The sequence below is a fragment of the Uloborus diversus genome, chromosome 10, assembly GCF_026930045.1.
Source record: "Uloborus diversus isolate 005 chromosome 10, Udiv.v.3.1, whole genome shotgun sequence".
Classification (NCBI taxonomy): Eukaryota; Metazoa; Arthropoda; class Arachnida; order Araneae; family Uloboridae; genus Uloborus; species Uloborus diversus.
In genome coordinates, this window is record NC_072740.1 from 111,944,127 (window position 1) to 111,964,932 (window position 20,806).

Genomic DNA, 20,806 nt, shown 5'->3' on the forward strand with positions numbered 1-20,806 from the left:
AACCAAGTTTAAAATTTCTTCCCGAAACGCTACTCAAATATTATCCCATATCTGAAATGTTTGTACTGCATTGGACTCTTACTGACATGTATTCAAATATTTTCGGACAAAATAAAGCTTTCTCTGATTTTCGATTCTCCGGATTGAGTTTTAGAAAACATTGAGGGACATGTTTGCTCAGCTTCTTTTGTGCTCGTGTTTCAAATTGATGCCTCGAGAAGCCTGTTACTTGAAAATGGATTTTCACCTGAACAACTAAATGTAGCTCAAACTAACTTTTCCGAATCCAACCTTTCTAAATTAAAAGACAAAAAAAAAAAAAAAGGAACCACCGTGATTCAGATGTAAAGTGGATTTCCAAAAGTAAGTAAAATTATGAATTTGAAACGAATTATTTCTAACTATAATCAAATATTCATAATACATTTATTAACTATTTTTAAATTTACTTTTTAAAAGTACTTTATGTCATCTCAAAGGTAAATTCGTAAAAATTCAAATGACATTCCTGTCTTTAAAAGAGTTTTCTTCCAAGTATTATTGCTTGAACAAGTTTTCTTGGCTAACGAAACAAATTTTTCTGTACTGCCACTAAGTGGCACAATAATGTTTCAATCTCTCAAATAACCACACTAAATACTTGACTGCACCATAGTTGTACTAGAGGAATTGAATCAGCTAAAATAGCTCTACCGATTAACAGTGAAGAATTACAAATGAAAGAGCATTTGCGAGTAGTATTATTGAATTCTGTTTCTTGTTCATTCATCATGATGTACATATGCATGTATAATTTTTGTGCTCCTATTGCTGCGGAATCATAAATAGCCAAACTTAAAACACTTTTACTATCATGGGTATTTCCGTTGGGAGGCTGGCTATTCGATATGATAGCCCGTGTCCCAACGGTTCTCCCCCGGCGAACATTTGCAATTTCGGCTTGGCATTCAGCGTTAATTTAAACCTCATTTTAATCTATTCTCGTTTTATTGCTCATTGAAACTTAAAAGTAAGGTTTTTTTCCAGTTATTTAGCTAAACATCAGGATTTGAGCAGTCTTCTTAACTACAATTATATAACCAGCAAAAATGACACAAAAACTAAGCCTAGCAACTAAACTTGGTTTTTATCTCCATTATAAGGTGGTGAAATTTTAGTTAACACAAAACTGAAGAATTATCATAAACCTATGGAGTATTAAAGCACATTTTTGAACTTGTTGGCTATTTTTGAACTTGTACGTAAAAACGAGAGATTCTTCAAGTTCCGAAGTTAGCAATGAAATGCAAAATTCGATGAAAAGCCTTGTTATGGATATGGATGCTCCCCTCGTATTATTTACTGTTCAGATCGCAGAGTTAGATTTGTTTGCTAAGTTTCTTGACAATGACGTTGCGACGCTTTGAAGAAAAACAGAGTTAGGGGCTGTCCATAAATGATGTTACATTTTTTTAAACATTTCCCCCCCCTTTCCCCTTTATTGCCCTTAATAGCTATATTTATACACGTGGGTTGAATTAACAGATCATACTTCTAAAGTGAAGTTGGGGGAATACAGGGCAAAGTAGAAATACTTTAGATGACTCATCTTTTTCAAAATGAACAAATTGGAAATTTATTTTGAAAATTATAGTTCATAAAGTAAGAACACTGTATTTCATAACAAAACTTGCATTAAAACATTTTTGTTTACTTTTGGAAGTAAATTTGTACATTCAAAAAAAGTGGAAAACTTTCACTTTTTTTTTTTCATGTGGCAAAGTGAAAAATAAGATATTTTTTTCAATGAAGTAATTTCTATTATATTATTAAAAATATTCTTCATCAAATGAATGAATGAATAAAAGAATTAATGAATAGATAATGAAACAATAAACGAATAAGTAAACACGTAAATTAATATATGAGAAAATAAATGAGTAAATGAAATAGAGAGAGAGAGTGAATAAGTTATAAAATTAGTGAATGAATAAATAAATAAGTGAATTATTAAATGGGGAAACATAAATGAATGTGTAAGTGATTTAATAAATAAATTAATAAATATGAAAACGAAGTGCACTATTTCCCTTCGCCTCATCCACTTTGCCCCGCGTGCACTCAACTAATTCTTGCAAAAGATTCAAAATAAAGATAAGCTTAACGTTAAATAAATAAATACTGCACCAAATATTTTAGAAGGCCTCACTTTATATTTAAAATTTTACTAATAAGAACTTTATCATTTTAATAATAGCAAAAATATTTTAGGGCTCGCAACAAAATTAAAATATGAGTATCAATTTTTGAAAAGTTATTGCATTATCACGTGCTTTGATCTTCAGAGGCCATTTTTTTTTTGACTGGAATAGACTACATGTGTTACGACATAGTTAAAATATTACTGGATAGGTGGCTCGAAAAACGGAGTAAATATTTCTCCATTTTACTTTGCCCCACATTCCCTTACTTAACTTTACTACACTTTCACACACTGCGCAGACTTCTATCGCTTTGCTGTCAGCTTACTTCACCTATTTAAAGAAACTGTGACCTAACACACGTTCTCATAGAGTTGAGCTCCAGAATCAAATAAATCTTTGAAGGTTTTTTGCAAAGACGTAATCGGTACTTTTTTTTTTCCAAAGAACCTAAGCATTTTGTAATTTTTTTAAAATGTGTCGAGGCATATAAAATTAAAAAAAATAGGATAGTCTTTGGTTATGAGTTGGGTGAACCAAAAGTCAATAATTTAGAGCGTTCGTGCTCTAAAGAAACCTGAGACATATTAAGCAAAATGTCAGCCAAAAGTATGTAGGGTAGAATACGGGTAAAAAGCTTTAAAAATAGATCTTTCATAGATGCCGTCAGTGAAAGCCTCGAAGTTTTATACAGGGGTTCCCAAACTTTTCCGATTCGCAGCACCCTTGGAACGTTCTGACGGCACCCCTATTGTATCCATTTATACTGATAACATGGACACTTCGCGGCATCCCTCGCATGCATCTTCCTGCGGCACACAGTGGTTCAAAACGACAAAAAAGCGGAAAAAATTCAATAACTTTGAATATTCTCAAAAAATGCTTTGGAAAATTGTTAAAATTGTTGCATGGTAATATTTATCTTCATGCTTGCTGATCGTATTCATTGAAAAACCCCGATTTTACGTCCCTCGAATCTACGTTTTCCCCACATTTTACGTTTTTTATCATCAGGTCCTAGTTTTTCCGCACACAAATAATATTAATTTAACCCGGATGGAAAGTTTGTTATTTATGAATTTCCCGCATTTTACGTTTTCCCTCGGCAGTTAAAAAAAAAAGAGAAAAAATGTTTTAAAATTAAGAAAAGTGTTTCCCTCTGTGCATTTTTAAACATAATCCACTCTGTTGGAAGTTAATCCATGGAAACAGAAACGCTTCTGCTTCATCCGTAGCTGACCTTATGGACTGAAGATGAACAAGAAGAGGAAACACAACTTGTCTCTTCTTTCAATACTGCATTTAAGAGCTTAATAATAGTGAAAGACTATTTTCTTTATCATAAAGACCAGGAAAAAACTTTGCAAATCCTGGAAGATTCTGTATTTACTTTGGATTCAATGACTCATTATTACTGACTATTTTCAACCTAAACGCCCGGATTCGTTACTTAATGTGTTAGAATGATCTAAACTGGTGTGTACAAAAATGTTCTTTTCGTAAAATATCGCATTTTTACATTTTATAAGCGTCATCATAGCAACCGCTATTACTATTTTTGTTTTTTTATCTTATTTTTGCTTTTAATACATTTCTCGTATCTTACGTTTTCCCATATTTTATGTTTTTGGATTTGAATTGACGCTTTCCCACATTTTATGTATTTTATGTTTGATTTAGGCCTCTGAGAAACGTGAAATCGGGGTTTCTCTGTAGTTCAAATTCATTTCTGTTTTTAGTGAAAAATATAAATTAAATCAGTAGTATGCCACACGCAAGGTTTATTTATTGCAATTGATACATTCGAACAATATTTTCTGGCAATGTTAACAAGCTGAGAACAGCTTTATACTAGAATGATTTCGAAATATAAACGTTTCAAACGTTTAATGATTTTCTAATTTCATTGTTTTATGAACAGAATGCTTTTTAACTTTTATATAGAATTCTGTACGAGTTTTAAAAATTTCTTTCTCATATGTATCTTCTTTAAATCCAAACGGTTCCGAAAATTGTTACTTTCATGTTACTACTGCATTGCATGTAGAATAATGCGCCACATTTAAGCCATAACAACGTAAATCTGTTTTTAAAAAATCCTCTGTATTTATTGATGAATGTTTCAAAAGCCCCAAATTTCAGAAACAGTAAACAAACGTTTTTAGGCTCTCCTGCAAAGTAGTGAAACTGTGACATACGTTAGTCTGGAGCATGTCGAATTTGATGACCAATTTCTTTGATAAAAAGCAATTTACCCCCGTCATACCGTTACGAGTTATTTTCTAACTTACTAAATTGGTATTCGTAAATAGCGAAGATCAAACAAAAACATCTGCCACGACTGCAGTCGCAGGTGGTCGCAGCTAAAATGTTGTTGTTTATTTACAGGAAGGATAAAACTATTGATATATGTAAATTTTAGCCCACCGGAAGCCGCCGATAAAAGTATATTCCACAATACTTTTCATTATATTTTAAAGAAAATAATGTTTTTTTATTTTAGGTAGTTTTCAATTTTGATGAATTTTTAATTTTTAACTACGATGTAATATGCATCCTATAAGTGTGAAAAACCAATCAGAAATGACTTTTATTAAATTTTAGTTCTCCATATTGAACGAATGAATTAAAACTGAAGCATAAGTCGTACGTCCGAAAAAAGTAAAAACATAATTGTTCAACAATTTCGGCTTTTTTTTTTTTTTTTTTTTGTAAAAACGATTTTTTTTTTTTCAAAAAACTCTTATGGAGTAAGTTACTACAACTCAAGGGCTAAGTAATTACGGCATGAAATATTTTTTATCTTAAAACTTAAAAATGGCTATTTTTTCCGCCCTTGAACCACTGTGCGGCACTCAGTTTGGGAACCACTAGACTATAATATTCCTATAAGTCGGCTGCATATAAGTAATAAATGCTAAAAATAAGTGAAGTAATTTGAATTCTCGATTTCAAAACACTCATGCAAACAGACACAAGAACCCATAAAGTTACAGTAAAGTCCCGATTATCCGCGGAATAGGGTGGCATGGTAGCCGCGGATAACCGAAAACCGCGGATAATCCGAATAATAGTTACAATACGGTGCTACTGTATACAATAGCTAAAAAACATGAATAACACTTACACATAAATTTGAATTTTTACTAAAAACATTGCTACATTGCATCTACTATCATTGAATGTAAAAAATATACATATGTAATAGCTAAAAGCGAACAAAAACACAATCATAAGTTTAAAAAACATTTAATGACCGTTAAAAAAATTAGTGAAAAGACCCGCGGATAATCCGAGCCGCGGATAAACCGACCGCCGATAATCGGGAGTTTACTGTACTTCTAAAAGAAATGTGTTCTTTACTTTGCATTGAAGCACCAAATACGTTGCATCTATTTTCCACACTGGTATGAAATAGACCGCTAAGGTTGAAGTATAAAATATCACGTACAACTAATTTAATCTTAGGTCCTAAATTTCAGAAATGACAGTTTCATCATCACTAGGCACAAGTGAAGCTATTCATCATAACCTTTTGAGAGTTGTTGAAGATCTATGCCAACAAACATCAAATCAAAAGTAAGCTTTACATCCTATTGCATATTATTTTGAAAATAAATTGCATTTTGCCCCTTTTCAAAACAAACACCAACTGAATTTTGTATGAAGTGGCTGAATTTAACAAAATATTAATCGAAAGTTTTTTTTTTTTAATTCGTGAAATAAATACATAATACTAGTTTATCAAAAGTCATCGCTGTAAGTGGCTAATGAAATTAGACTCTTTAGGGTAAATATGGTCAAGTATTTTAAAGAAATAGATGGTGTTTCAAATAAGAATGCTGAAGGAAATGGAACGGAGGGGGACATCCTTTCAGTGGATATTTTTCAAGTTTCAAATTTTTTAAGCCATAATCGAAGAATATCGGCAACGTCTTAGGTTAATCAGAAGACGTTTCATTGGATTCCTGCGCTGCAAACAATACAATGTAAGTCGCTGAAATTGACAAGAAAGAGATTGTTTTCGCTTGATTGCCTTAAAAAGAATTTTAAAATGGCACACGGTTTGTAACCTTAGAGCAGGAATTAGTAAAAGGAGGGAACCAATTCAATCATTTGCTTAGCAAAAGCTTAGGCAAAGCCCCTCCCCCCCCCCAGTCACATGACTCAACAACGACGAATGGTTCACATGTTTTGCATGAAACTATCGAATAAACCCTTATTTCATCCAATGCTTTACTTTAAAATCTATCACGTGACTTGGAAACATTGCTTCACGAATGCAAGTGGCTTTATCTCGATTAACACTCAAAGATAAAAGGGGTTGTGATTAGAAAAAAGTATTTATTTTTAAATGAGTTGAAATAGTTTAATAAATTAATGATGAAGTAGTATGAGCAACTTCCTTAAACTCATCTCTTAACTGCACATACACTGGAACATTTTGAAGAATATGGGACAAAGTAAAGCAGTTAAGATAGCTTACATTTTTCAAAATTATCGAAATAATATTTTTTTTTTTTTTGAAAATTACAGTTCATAAAGAAAGAACAATGCATATGATAATACAACTAGTACATTATTATATATAGCATATTATTTTTCATTTTTCGCAGCACTGTATACCTTCAAATAAAAAATTGAGAAATTTATTTTTCTTCAAACAAATGAATTAATAAATGAATACATAGTGAAGAAATAAATGAATAATTAAATTAATTACTTAATAATATATGTACGAGGAAACCTATGCATATATATATAAAGTTTTTTTTTTTTTTTTTTTTTACGAATCCACTGTTTTCGTCGGATTTTTGCTAAATATGACACAGAGGTTCTTCGATACCCAAGAATTGTCAAAGGAGACAGGACACTAATATTACTTGCTTTAATATTAAAAGATGTTAATTACAAAACTTTATCATTGTATTTTATCTTTTTATTTTATTTATTCATTCATTCATTTTTTATTTATTTAAAGAAGTGTGTCTAACGTTTAAAATGGCTTGTAATGTTATATACGTTGATCGTTAGAGGTGCCCTTTTTTGGCTTTAATTAGCTATATGTTAAATAACATAGCCAAAATGTTGCTAGTTTGGTGGCGTTGCAAACCGTGCAAAATATTTTACCATTTCGCTTTACCCCGTTATGTCACCTTTCCCCATATTCATCTACAAATATCTATCTATCTATCTATCTATATATATATATATATATATATATATATATATATATATATATATATATATATATATATATATAAGTTTCTTTCTCTCTCTCTCTCTTTACAGAGGGTGTCCAAATTATTATACTCAAACAACTCTGTTTTGTATATTTATTGTTTTTTATTGATGTTACACAGTTTTATTATTTGAGCACATTTTAAAGTTTATTTAGAATAAGAATTAAATATATTAAACGTAAAGTACCTTCTGATCGATTCTATAAATGGGTAGAAAAGTAGTTATTTAATATTTAGTAACTCCGCCTTTTGCTGCTATCACGGCTTGGAAGCGCCGTTGCATGCTTTCAGTGCATGACATGGCTACTTCAGTTTCCTAGTATTATATATAAAATCGTTATTTTTTTCCAAAATTCACATTCACAAGAAGAAGTTTGTAACTTGAAATTTTAAAGGACATTTTGACACTGACGTCTATCGCATTCAAAATATTTTTAAACGAGTTGATGTGTGCATCACATGACTTCCTTTTACTCCAATTTAATGTCATTTTCTCATTATTGGCCGTTTTAATATGATTCAATAGTTTACTCTCTAAATATCACCAACAGTGGACAAATTGAAATCAAATTAAAAAAGAAGAAAAAAAAATCGCCAAATTTGTCGCCAATTTGGCGACCAAAAGACTTTCGGTATATCGCCAAGTGTCCGACAAATTATAACACAACTTGAGTTAACATCGAAATTAACAATGATTTCCCTCCAAAAAGGGGCAAAAGACCCCCCTAAGAACATCCGAATGCAGCCAAAAGGGAAGGTGCACAACTAAACCCCACTAGGAGGCTACGTACCAAATTTCAACTTTCTAGGACATACCGTTTTTGAGTTATGCGAGATACATACACACATACGCACATACATACGTATATACGGACGTCATGAGAAAATTCGTTGTAATTAACTCGGGGGTTATCAAAATGGATATTTCGGATGTCTGTACGTTCCTAGGCATATATCCACGTGCGATCGGGTCGAAAAAAAAACTCAACATTCATTCGGGGGTGAGAAAAATGGAAATTAAGGCCGATTTTTGAGTGAAATTTTTTTCGTGAATACAATACTTCCTTTTTTGTAAAAGGAAGTAAAAATACAAAACATAGTAAAGTGTTGCCAACAAAAAGTAAAGTGTTGCCAAAATAAACTTTAAACTTTTGAACTAACTGTAAAATGTGTTCATAAAACTATGTAACATCAATAAAAAACAATTAAAATACAGAAAAGTTTGAGTATAATAATTTGTTCACCTCTGTATGTATGTTATAAAAAAGGAGAAACAATCATTCAAATTTGGTATTCCATTTTCATAGTTTAGAATGGTGGTCGATAGGCCAAAAAAAAAAAAATCACTTTATTCAAATTTATGAGACTTATCGTTACAGCATTTTTTTAAAGCAATGTTGTAATTTCTGTCTGAAGAAACTTTTTTTTTATGATAATCAATTTGCGATTAAAGTTGCTACCATCTATCACTTACTTGAAAGATTTTTGTTGATTGGCAATCATGTATTTAGTCTGATCTTTGATACCAAGATTTGGCTTCGGCCTCACACGTACATTAGCTATTTTTTTTTTAATCTGCTATTGAGATAATTTGTTTGCGCTCATCTTAAATAATTGTTTTAAGATTTCAGTGTCAAAAGCATTTAACTCTTAAAATGATAAGATTGTACAACAATGTTTCATTTAGATTTGATTTTTTCCTTTGTGGTTTTGTTGTTTGAACTATGTGCAGAGTGATATTTTTTTTAAATGACTTTTGTTGATGAGAAAGGTGAGGATTTTACTATTCTGATATTAATTTTTGCATTGAATTTACGATACATAAAATTATAAAGCTATAAATTTCGATCATTTGATCGAAGGCTAGTTAGGTATATAATGTATTTCAAATCAAAGATACAGATCAAAATTATGATCAAATTATGTAAATTATATTGGAAGACTTAAAAGTGTGATAAAAACTATATTTCTATTCCAATATTATTTGAAGCAGTTTTTTATTTGAATTCAATTTGAAAGCAAATAACTTGATACTGCCACTTTTCATTTATTTTTTTAAATGCTTTAGTATTTTTTACGTCTTAAATTTGTTAATGAAAAGATAACACGTAGATTTCTGCTGCTGGTTATTACATAGTTTAAAAATAAGTTTTAATTAAATTTATATTGAAATTACTTAGTATAATGCATGAAACTAAAAAGGTTGTATCCCATTTATTATCGGTAGGGTCATTCCATACAGATTCAACGGATGAGTTCGCTCGACCATTTTTAATTTTTTTGAAACTCATATCCCAAAATCATGCATACAAATGATGTTTAAAACCACTTTTATTTTTTCTCTAACCTTAACCCATGATTTTTTAGGGGTCATCAAAAGTGATTTTTGCAGTCAAAAATGGGACTTTTAGACCTTTTCATTTTGGCCAAAATCTATTTGAATTACATTTATGGCAGTTAATTTTACGCTTTGATGTTAAAGTGCATAAGATGATAGTCTCACATGCTGAGTAACGTGGGTGTAACTTAGTAATTAAAATAATGGCAACAGGTTAAAGTTCAAGGTCAAATGTAAAATTTTTGCTCATTTCAAAGGGTCATAACTCGCTTAGGGAACGAAAACACAAAATGAAATATGGCAAAAACTAATCACTGGAGTCCCACTAATGAGAAAATATAGCTGTAATTGTGTGTTTGTTTACCCTTTACAAATAACAGCCCCTCAAAGATCAGAAAATTGAGAAAAATGGCATTTTTAGACCCCTGTAAACCAAAAGGGGATGGAATTAAAAATGAAATTTCTTGACCAATTGAATATTCCATTCAAATACTATACATTTTATATATACTGTTTTGTGTATTTGGTTTGTAAAAAAGATACAGGTCTTTGAAATTGAGCAATTTTGGTAGTTAATTTACGCACTAAAACAGAAATAAAAAGTGTGAAAACTTCATTGCACTTTCTTAAATGGCCTATATAATATATTATACTGAAAAAACATATTTTAAGTATTAAAAAAACTATTTTAATTTGATAACTTAGAAATATTTGGACATGAATGAGTAGTTCATACTTGATTGACAGCTTAAGTAGTTAATTTATAGACTATCTACACACACAAATTTTCAATACACACAATTATATGCTCTGTACATTAACATATCTAAATTGCCTTAAACATATGCAAACTTGTTTGAGTGTAGTTTTGAAAAAACGAACTCACTTAGTAGTCCTATAGTTGTAATGGTGACTCTAGTATATGGCGTTTTAAAATGCTTTACCAAGGCACATTCATGATTTGATACTTCGAAAATGTACTAGGAGCAAGACAATGACAGGGGTTCTAAATTTAGTGATCAACACAAGCTATGTAATAACTTTTTTGACAATAATGGGCATTTTCCTTTGATAGTCTTTTTAGTAACACACTATTATTCATACCTATTGCTAGGGGACAATAATTTTACAGTGATAATATTTAAATACGGTGGCATAAAGCAGTGATTAAATGTTGTATTGGGAATTTTATTTGCAGAGTCAAACCTTTCCTGCAGCATTTTTTCAGCTAGTTTAATATACTGAATGCTCACAAGGATACATGCAATGGTTAGAAGCAAAAATGCAGAAGGTATACATTTCTGTAGGAATTAAAATGTGTCTTGTAGTAGTTCTTTGCAAGCTAGTCTTAGTAGTATCAATTCTTTTTACGGTTCTTTTGATTCTGTTACAATGTCCACTACCGTGTGATATTGCATAGAAATGCCATTCAGCTCTCAAGTTGACATCCGTTTCGTGATTACATTAATTAAGAAAGTTCTTTCTATTTTTGTTGTGTATTTGAGTAAAGTATTTCAGTACGCCACATGCTGTGTCACCACCAGAACTATAGTACTACTGTGTGAGTTCATTTTCTTAAAACTACACTGAAGCAAGAAATGAAAAACTCACCTTTTTTTTCCTTTCAACTATGTAGATAATGCTTTTGCACGTGTTTAGGCAAGTTACATAAGTTAATGTACAGAGCGTATGTTTGTATGTATTGAAAATTTGTGTGTGTAGATAGTCTATAAATTAACTACTTAAGCTGTCAATCATGTATGAACTACTCATTTATGTCCAAATATTTCTAAGTTATCAAATTAAAATAGTTTTTTTTTATACTTAAAATATGTTTTTTCAGTATAATATATTATATAGGCCATTTAAGAAAGTGCAATGAAGTTTTCACACTTTTTATTTCTGTTTTAGTGCGTAAATTAACTAGCAAAATTGCTCAATTTCAAAGACCTGTATCTTTTTTACAAACCAAATACACAAAACAATACATAGAACATGTATAGTACTTGAATAGAATATTTAATTGGCCAAGAAATTTTATTTTTAATTTCATCCCCTTTTGGTCTACAGGGGTCTAAAAACGTCATTTTTGTCATTTTTCCGATTTTTGAGGAGCTGTAATCTGTAAAGGGTGAAAAAACACACAGAAAACAGTTACATATTCTTATTAGCATAGTTCCAATGATTATTTATTGCCGTATTTCATTTTATGTTTCCGTCCCCTACGCGAGTTATCCCCCTTTGAAATGAGTAAAATTTTTACATTTGACCTTGAACTTTAACCTGTTGCCATTATTTTAACTATTAAGTTACACCCACGTAACTCAGCATGTGAGACTATCATCTTATGCACTTTAACATCAAAGCGTAAAATTAACTGCCATAAATGTAATTCAAATAGATTTTGGCCAAAATGCAAAGGTCTAAAAGTAACATTTTTGACTGCAAAAATCACTTTTGGTGACCCCTAAAAAATCAAGGGTTAAGGTTAGAGAAAAAATAAAAGTGGTTTTAAACATCATTCATATGCATCATTTTGGGATATGAGTTTCAAAAAAATTAAAAATGGTCGAGCGAACTCATCCGTTGAATCTGTATGGAATGACCCGGTAGTTAACATTTATTATAAAAGCTGAACTGAGCACGGAAAACTGCAAAACGTCAAAAAGCTTCTAATTCTTTTTTCGTTTATTCATTTTTTTAAAATTAATTTTATTATGATAGTAACGTCAATAAAATTTCAGCGTTGTTTCATTTTGAAAAGTTCATATCGTCGTTAAACGCTAGGATTCAGCACATGAAAGTAAAAAAAAAAAGCCCTAATTGATATTCTATATAATTGTTTTTAAAAATTTGTATGAAGTTTTACGGTTTTGTCAGGTTTAGGAGGGGGGGGGGAGATAAAAACAGTACACCAAACCTGTAAATGAACACCCTAAGCCAGCGGGCAGAAATAGCTTTTTCTAGTTGTTTCCTTGCTAGAAATGCATTGAAGGATTCTACTGCCAGCTGAAAAAAACATTTTGAGAGCTTATTAAAAAAAGAAAAAAAGGAAAAAAAATAAATAAGCTGTTCTTTTAATTAAGTGTGTTCATTGGTGACTGGTCGATTTGGCCAATTTATGAGCAATTATGATTGCTTGTTGGTCTCACTTAAACGTAGCCTTGACTGCAGATCTATTCGTTTTGTGATTGATAGATAGCGAGTCACGCGATCCGCTGCAGATTGATCAATGAATTTCACTGAAACTAAATTATTGAGGGAAAGAAGGATCTCATCTAGGGAAACAAAAAAAAAAACTTCTGTTTTTTTTTTTCCTTTTTTTTTCCGATGGAAGAAAAATAGTGTTTATTTCTACTGTGTGTGTGTGTTTTGGAGGGGGTTTAAGGGGAGCGCAATTTCAGACTGAATTTCCTCTGTTTATTAGTATAATTCACAATTATACTGTCCTAGATGCTGTAGTATGAATAATTATTCTTTAAATCTTATGTAACAGTGGAATTTCATGTACCAAAAATATTTGAATGAAATCATTTAGAATACGTTTTTCATTTCCATTTCCTTTGCAGTGAAATTTTTCTTTTATTTTTTTATATTACAATTTTTTAACTAAATTTTTTTAACCTTTTATTTGAAATTATTGAATTTTAAATAAAAGGTTATAACCAATGAATTTCCCGAAAACTAAATTATTGAGGGAAAGAAGGATCTCGTCTTGGGGAACAAATGAAACAAATATATCTTCTGCTTTTTTTTCCTTTTCTTTTTTAATTTTTTTTTTTTTTCGGTTGGAAAAAAATAGTGTTTATTTCTACTGTGTGTGTGGTTTTTTTTGGAGGGGGGGGGGGTAAGGGGAGTACAATTTCAGACTGAATTTTCTCTGTTTATCAGTCTAATTCACAATTATACCGTCCTAGATCGGGACCACCGCGAATCTAAGAAAGAAGGGAAAAAAATCTTGTGGGCCTGGTCCTCGCAAAACGGGCGATTCGTTAAGCGACGGAACTGGACGTTTCGTTGAGCGGCGTTTCCATAAAGTTTCGTTGTTCTATGAATAATTTCTCCAGTTTCATGATAAGTAATCGTTTTTCTTGTAAACTTTATGTTCCTAAAATTAGATAAAAACTTTAATGTGTTATTTTGAATAGAAAACCTGCATTTCTTCGCCCTCTTCAACGTTTCGAATTGCGATTTTTTAATTAGGTTAATATTTGCCAGAGTCATGTTTGTCTACTACAAAAAGAATAATAATAATAGCGTTCCCGAGAGGCTCCAGAAAAGGAATGGTTGGTCTTTATCCCCCCACCCAGGCCCGTGCTGGGCCTCCGAAGAGGGGGTTGGAAAGACTAGTTGGGGGGCACCAATATTTTCAGGTACATGTTCACATATCTTGGGAGGGGGTGGGTACAATTTATTCCGGAAGAAAGATATCGCTTCTGGAAAAGTTCTTTTCACGTTTTTTTTTATATTCAACTCAAAAAAAAAAAATATATATATATATATATATATATATATATATATATAATATATATATATATATAATATATATATATATATAATATATATATATATATATATATATATATATATATATATATATATATATATATATATATATATATATATATATATATATATATATATAATTTTGTTTACCTCTTCAAGTTCTACTAGGGTTGTACTTCAAACTTTTGGGCTGACCTTAATAGGGGTAATGGTATCATGAGAGTGGTAATGGGCTCTTCTGTAGGTTTGGTATAGAATATCCACAAATTTCGGGGGTCCGGGGTTTTTTCCCCCGAACTTGACTTTCCCCTGGACTTGAAAAATAGATATAAAATTATGCATTTTGAAGCCATATAAGAAGTAATTGGAACTACAAAAATATGGGTGGAAAATAGGCAAACAAAACTTTTTTAAAGTTATGGTCGAACCCGCTTAGTAAAAATTCATTTTGCGACGGAAAAATATTCTAAACAAGAAGTTCTGTCTAGAACTAAACGAGCCTACTTTCCCGTATATCCATACTACTTTCTAGTACCTGATCAATATTCTCAAAAATAGCTAAAATCGCAAATTTTTTCAAACATATTTTTAAAATATTTTAAGCTGATTTCTAGGAATAAAATATTCCTTACTCATCTAAAAAAATTAGATGCGTAAAAAAAAAGAAAGAAAAAGAAAACGAACAAATAAAATAGCAGCACCTTTTAAACAAAGCAGCTAATACACTTTTTTCCATTAAAAAAATCTTTAACAGCTTTCAAAACGAAAAAATAATAATTAAAATTAATAAGCTCATTAAAATAAATACATCACATCAAAAAAAAAAAAAAATCGTTCCTTTTTCCTATTGCCAAAAATAATTTTTTAAATGAATTGATGCACGTACCAAAATAAATAAAAACAATAAAATGTCAACTTAAATAACTAATTTTCACTGTCAAAAAAAAAAATCGTCTGCGCATATCTTTATGTAGAAACATAAATGACTTCGAGTTGATTCGCCGAAAACTGAATACCTAAATTAATACTTTAGCGTAAAAATAAAAACAAGTCATATCAACAATAATTATTTCACAGTTAAAACCATAGCTGCGGAGTCGGAGTCAATCTCATTTTGAGATAAAGGAATCGGAATCAGTCATTTGTCCTCCGTGTATAAATTTTTGCCAAAGCTACGGAGTCGAAGTCGGGGAGTCGGAGTCCGATTAATTGTCGGGCACAGGAGTCGGAGTCAAGTGCCCCTAAATTCTCGGAGTCGAAGTTTGGAGTTTGGCTTCAAGTGCTATTTCCAACAATATTTGTTTGAAGTAAATCCGCCTTCAAGTACGGAATCTACATTGACTTTCAGTTTCCCCATAGGCGCTAATGTTAAGGGATTTGAACTGTTAAAAATTGAACGGAAAATTGTTCAAATCAAAAATATATTTTATATACAAGTTTTTCATCAAAAGCTTTTTCCTACAAATATTGTTTGAAGTAAATTCGCCTCACAGTTCGGAATTGCCTTGAATTTCCCCGTAGGCGCTAATGTTAAGTTATTTTGAACTGTTCAAAATTGAACAAAAAATAGTTCAAATAAAAAAGTGAAATATGGGAATGAGGTGTCCTCGCCGAGATCTTTCGAACGAAAAAAAGTTTGTTCAAATCGGACAATTCATTCAAAAGTTATTACGGGGGGGGGGGGGCAACAGACAGACCGACAGACATTTCCCCCCATCTCAATACCCTACTTTCCAATTTTTAATTTTTCGATATTTATTTAATTATTTTATTTATTTTTGACTTTTTTTTTGTTTTTTTTTTTGTTTTTCACGATATTTTTAAGATGCTTTAAGCCTTCTTTCATGCTTTTTTCTTCTTTTTCTGACTTTTACTGGGAAAGTAGGCTAAAAACGGGATATTCCTTTATCCGGGATCAAAATAACACATTACGTTGATTTGGTACATTGAAAATGTATTGTATTAAGCGGGATATTCTTTTAACCGATATTCTAGTAAGCGGGCTTAACTGTATATACTTTTAATACAAATTGAAAATTGTTTTGGTTGGCAAATCAATGGCAGCAGCCGAACGAGAGAAAGAGCGAGGGAGGAGAAAAGTTAATACATTATTACTTACTCACATCGGCTTTCGGTACAACTAGTTTTTGATCTCTGACCCCTGACCCCTCCAACTCCAACCCACCGACAAATACAACAATGAAATAAATATAGAATGATCAATAGTAAAAAATACTTTAAAATAAATGATGCACAGAATTAGAAAATATATAACTCGATACTGACATAATGATACGGCCCATTTGGACAGTTCATAATTTAAACACTTCATTGGAAATAAATTGAAACACTTTGCTTAAGAGCTTCAAAGACTTACCTAATTATTTTGAAGGATTCTAGAGCAATTAAAAGTAATTTAAGGACTTCATTTGCGCTTTCCAGTCTCTGATGTTTTAATACTTAGTCGTATAATTTAAGTTTTACAAACTTTGTAAGAAACAGCTATTTTAAAATTAAATTAAAAAATAAACTATAGATTTCTCATTGCAACATTTTTTTTTTTAAACTACAAGTAGTGCAGGCTGCAAAATTAAAAGGAGTAGAGATTGTGTATTTTTCCCCAGCTAGCTGAACAGATTGACAACACGCAGAAGTGAGATAAAAGTAAGCAAAACACGGAACTGATGCGATATACCCCACCCTTGGCGACTTTTTCCTGTTGGCGCCAAGAAAGCGTCGCCAAGAAAACGATATATGACGACATATGTCATACATCGTTCTTAGCGATGCTTTTTTTAGCGCCAACAGGAAAAAATCAGATAAGAAAACATGATCAAAGCACTGCAGAACATAATATATATAAAAACAACATAAAAGCACAACAAAAAGCATCACGAATATATGCTTCAAAAATGTACAGGGCCGGGGTTTTTTGTAAACATATTAAAATACAATGAAATAAATTATTGTATTAATTACAAGTCGAAATTAATGCATTAATTTTTTTTCATCATTTCTCCGGGATACGAGCCCTCGGTCTCATAGTACTTTCGTAATGAGACCTCGGCTCGCCGGCCCTGTCTCGGTCTCATTACGAAAGTACTATGAGACCTCTGGCTCGCCAGGACCTCGCTCCGCTCGGTCCGTTATCCCTCGACTGTTAATATACATTACAGTCGGAGTATGATCACAGTTATGTATACTACAAGAACCCCTCAAGGATTTGTAAAAACAAAGAATTTTGGAAGTGAGAGGTTTTTTTTTGAATTCTAAAATAAAGAACTTACCTTTTTATATGGTATAAATATTCACACTCAGTCTAAAACAATACATCATATGACAATGGCACGTTACAGATACACACCACGTTGGAGTTAACTTTTAATTAACCTTCAAGTTTGAAGAAACTGGCATTTTCTAATGTTTTTACTTCAAAACACAACTGCTGAATTTAAACTAACACAAAATAAGCATTCCTGTAAGGTATATTGCACGAAACAACACCACGTCGTAAAATCCCCCTAAGAGCGGAACATATGTGCACCTACCTCCACGGACACACGTGCGAAAAGAATTAGTTCACATCTGTACTTCCCAGGTATATTCTGCAGGGTTACTAGGGCTACCGGAAAAAGTTTTATCGCCAACGTTGGCGATTTTCGAAATGAGCTAAAAATTCTATCCTCGCCAAGGGGGGGGGGGGTATATCACATCTGTACCCAATACACAAATAGGACTAAAATTTAAATTTTTAAAAAACCCCGACTGAGTGACAAATGTAGATTCAAGAGGGAAAATTGAAAACTCTTTAAAAAGCCTTGTACTATTAAAAATAAATTACAAGTATACAAGTATATATGTATACTTGTAATTTATTTTATATACAAGTATATACAATGAATTCGGTTACCGATCACGTGAATAAAGCTTAGCCGTATTTAAAATCAGATTTAAAAAGCGTTATAATTCGAATTCTATGTAACATGGAAGTTCCAAACACATTCTATCAGACGCAGAAAAATATACTCGTTATTTCGGCACTAAATTTTTAAATATGTTTTCACTGCAAAAATCGCGAAAAGCCTTTGAGGTTTTTAATTAATGTCTTTGATAGTTAATGTCATCTAAAGATGCAACCTAGCTAAGAACACTCTCCGATATCAACTCTCCTCTCTCTCTCTCTTTCGAACATTTTTTTCCCCCCCAAAATCAATCTGTTTACCCGTTTAGCCGCTAGAGTGCCTCAGACAGATACACAGACACACACACAGACACATCAAACCTATAACCCCCTTCCTTTGTGTATCGGGGGTTAAAAAGAATTTCTAAAATACTGCATTTGCCCATTCTGGATGAAATAAATAGCAAGATAAGAAACACGTGTGTCACAAACTATTTTTCTCAAGTAATATGTAACAGAAACGTAAGAACCATGATTTTTACATTTTTGATGCAATGAGTAGCAATTAGATGAATTTAATATATTTTCTCCTTCGTCCCCTTTCCCCCTCCCATTTGATAGAAATTTTAAAATTTAAGGTTTGTAGTTTCTACTTTTCACTTTTTACCTTTCAATTTTTCGGGAGTTGGGAACCCCCTACAAAGCAAGGACTCTAAACTATAGCTTGTTTAGCTAATAGGTAAATTTGGCCCTGATTCATAGTAAAATAATATTGATGAGCATTTTTATAAGCATGATAATATGCAACTTTAATCACAATGTAATAAGTGGCCGCAAATTGAAAACGTATTTGAAAAATAACTTTTTAAACACTGAGACTTCGAATCTGGACTATACAACAACATAGGTATACCATTTAAAACATGAAAAAAAAAAAATAATAATAATAAAAATAACGAAACTAAGAAAGTTATTAACATCAGCCAAGTACATAAAAAAAAATCAATGAACTGGGAAATAATGACCATAGGTAAAATCCTTATATATTATTTCTGTAGCCTGTTTTTGGTTTCTACGCCAAATTTTCCTCAATTCTTGATCGATTTCTTTGATTTACGCCTTATTTTAAAGCTTATGGTGCTGGCTACTGACGAAAAATAGACCCACGGTCTAAAAATTGTTTTTTTAGCCGAAAAACCTGTTTAAAAGAACCAGAATAAGGTTTTCGGTTAAACTTATAACTTTAATTTGCGCTATGACCGCCAGAGCTGAATAGCTTGATCGACAGAGCGTTCTCTTCGTAACCAGGAGAATGCGTGTTCGGGCCCACGTCCGGACAATCTGCAACAAAAATTAGAGAAATATCCCGCATTACATGAACACTTAAGTAAGTGAATAGCAACTATGAAGAAATAGAATAAATGAGAAGGAAACGCTCCTTGCTGATATGAAAACTTGAAGTAACTTTGCTAAATTACTTCTCAAGTGTACTTTTTTTTTCTTTCTTTTTAAGCTTTGGCTCTGGTAAGAAAATTAAAGCATAATGTAAGCGAAAATATAAGTAACAGGTTTAAGATTTCAGACTACAATAGATGTTTTTTGTTCAGAAAAAAATAATAAATCGTATATTGAAATATATATTCTTCTAATGAGTTTTTGACTCTTTGTACAAATAAAAAAATATTTACCTCAATTTGAAGGGTAAAATATGTATTTTTTCTTCTTTTTGCAAAAAAACAAATAGCTTATCACATTTTTACTACATTCGAAAAGATACGCTTAAAAAAGAGCATAGTTCAATTTATTTTGTATTTTAAACGTGTTGTTACATGATGAACACGTGCTGCCATCTAAGTCATAACGGTTCAAGCAGCCTGCGGTAACAAATTGTAAAAATTTTAAAGAATAAAAAATGTTTCTTCAATATCTTATCTTATATATTATTCCCTTCTCATTTTAAAACTTATCAGGCTGGCTAATGAAGAAAAATAGACTTACGGTCGAAAAATCAAGTTTTCGAAATCGCCCCTTGCTGTTTCAAAATCTTGATGCTGCCTGTAGTTATTATGCATTTTTTAAAAGCAAAGTTCTAACGCACTTTTCCATTTTTTTACGTCGCTTTCGGCAAAAAAAAAAAAAAAAAAACAAAAAAATAGCTTGTGTGTGTGTTCATATTTTAATAAAGCTTAAAAGCACTGGACGTAGTTGTTCGGTTAAATTGATAAGTATTTTTCGGTAGAGCGTTCGGCTATAAACTATCTGAACTTCGGGCAAGTTTGGGCTGTCCGATATAATATCCTTATATATTATTTCTGTAGCCTGTTTTTGGTTTCTACGCGAGATCTTCCTCAATTCTTGATCGATTTCTTTGATTTGCACCTTAATTTAAAGCTTATCGTGCAGGCTACTGACGAAAAATAGACCCACGGTCTAAATTTTTTTTTCCTTAAAAAACCGGTTTTAAAGAACCAGAATGAGGTTTTCGGTTAAATTTATAACTTGAACTTGCAGTGAGACCGACGGAGCTGAATAGCTTGATTGGCAGAGCGTTCGACTGGTAACCAGGAGAGTGCGTGTTCGGGCCCGCGAGCGAACAATCTGCATCAAAAAATTAGATGAATATCGCGCATTACACGAA

The 20,806-nt window shown here is 31.6% G+C and overlaps 1 protein-coding gene across 2 annotated transcripts in view; it reads left to right on the top strand.

Annotated features, from left to right (window-relative positions):
* The first annotated feature begins 279 nt into the window (after positions 1-279).
* LOC129231543 (ectonucleoside triphosphate diphosphohydrolase 1-like) overlaps positions 280-20,806 on the top strand; it is a 102,956-nt gene continuing 82,429 nt past the window's right edge. The window contains exons 1-2 of one of the 2 annotated variants that reach the window (XM_054865885.1): positions 280-363; positions 5,663-5,759. In XM_054865885.1, the coding sequence (XP_054721860.1) occupies positions 5,665-5,759 (95 nt within the window). In that variant the 5' untranslated portion in view covers positions 280-363; positions 5,663-5,664. Of the gene's footprint in view, positions 364-5,662; positions 5,760-20,806 lie in introns of those variants that run through there. The other variant, XM_054865887.1, reaches the window with a different exon arrangement.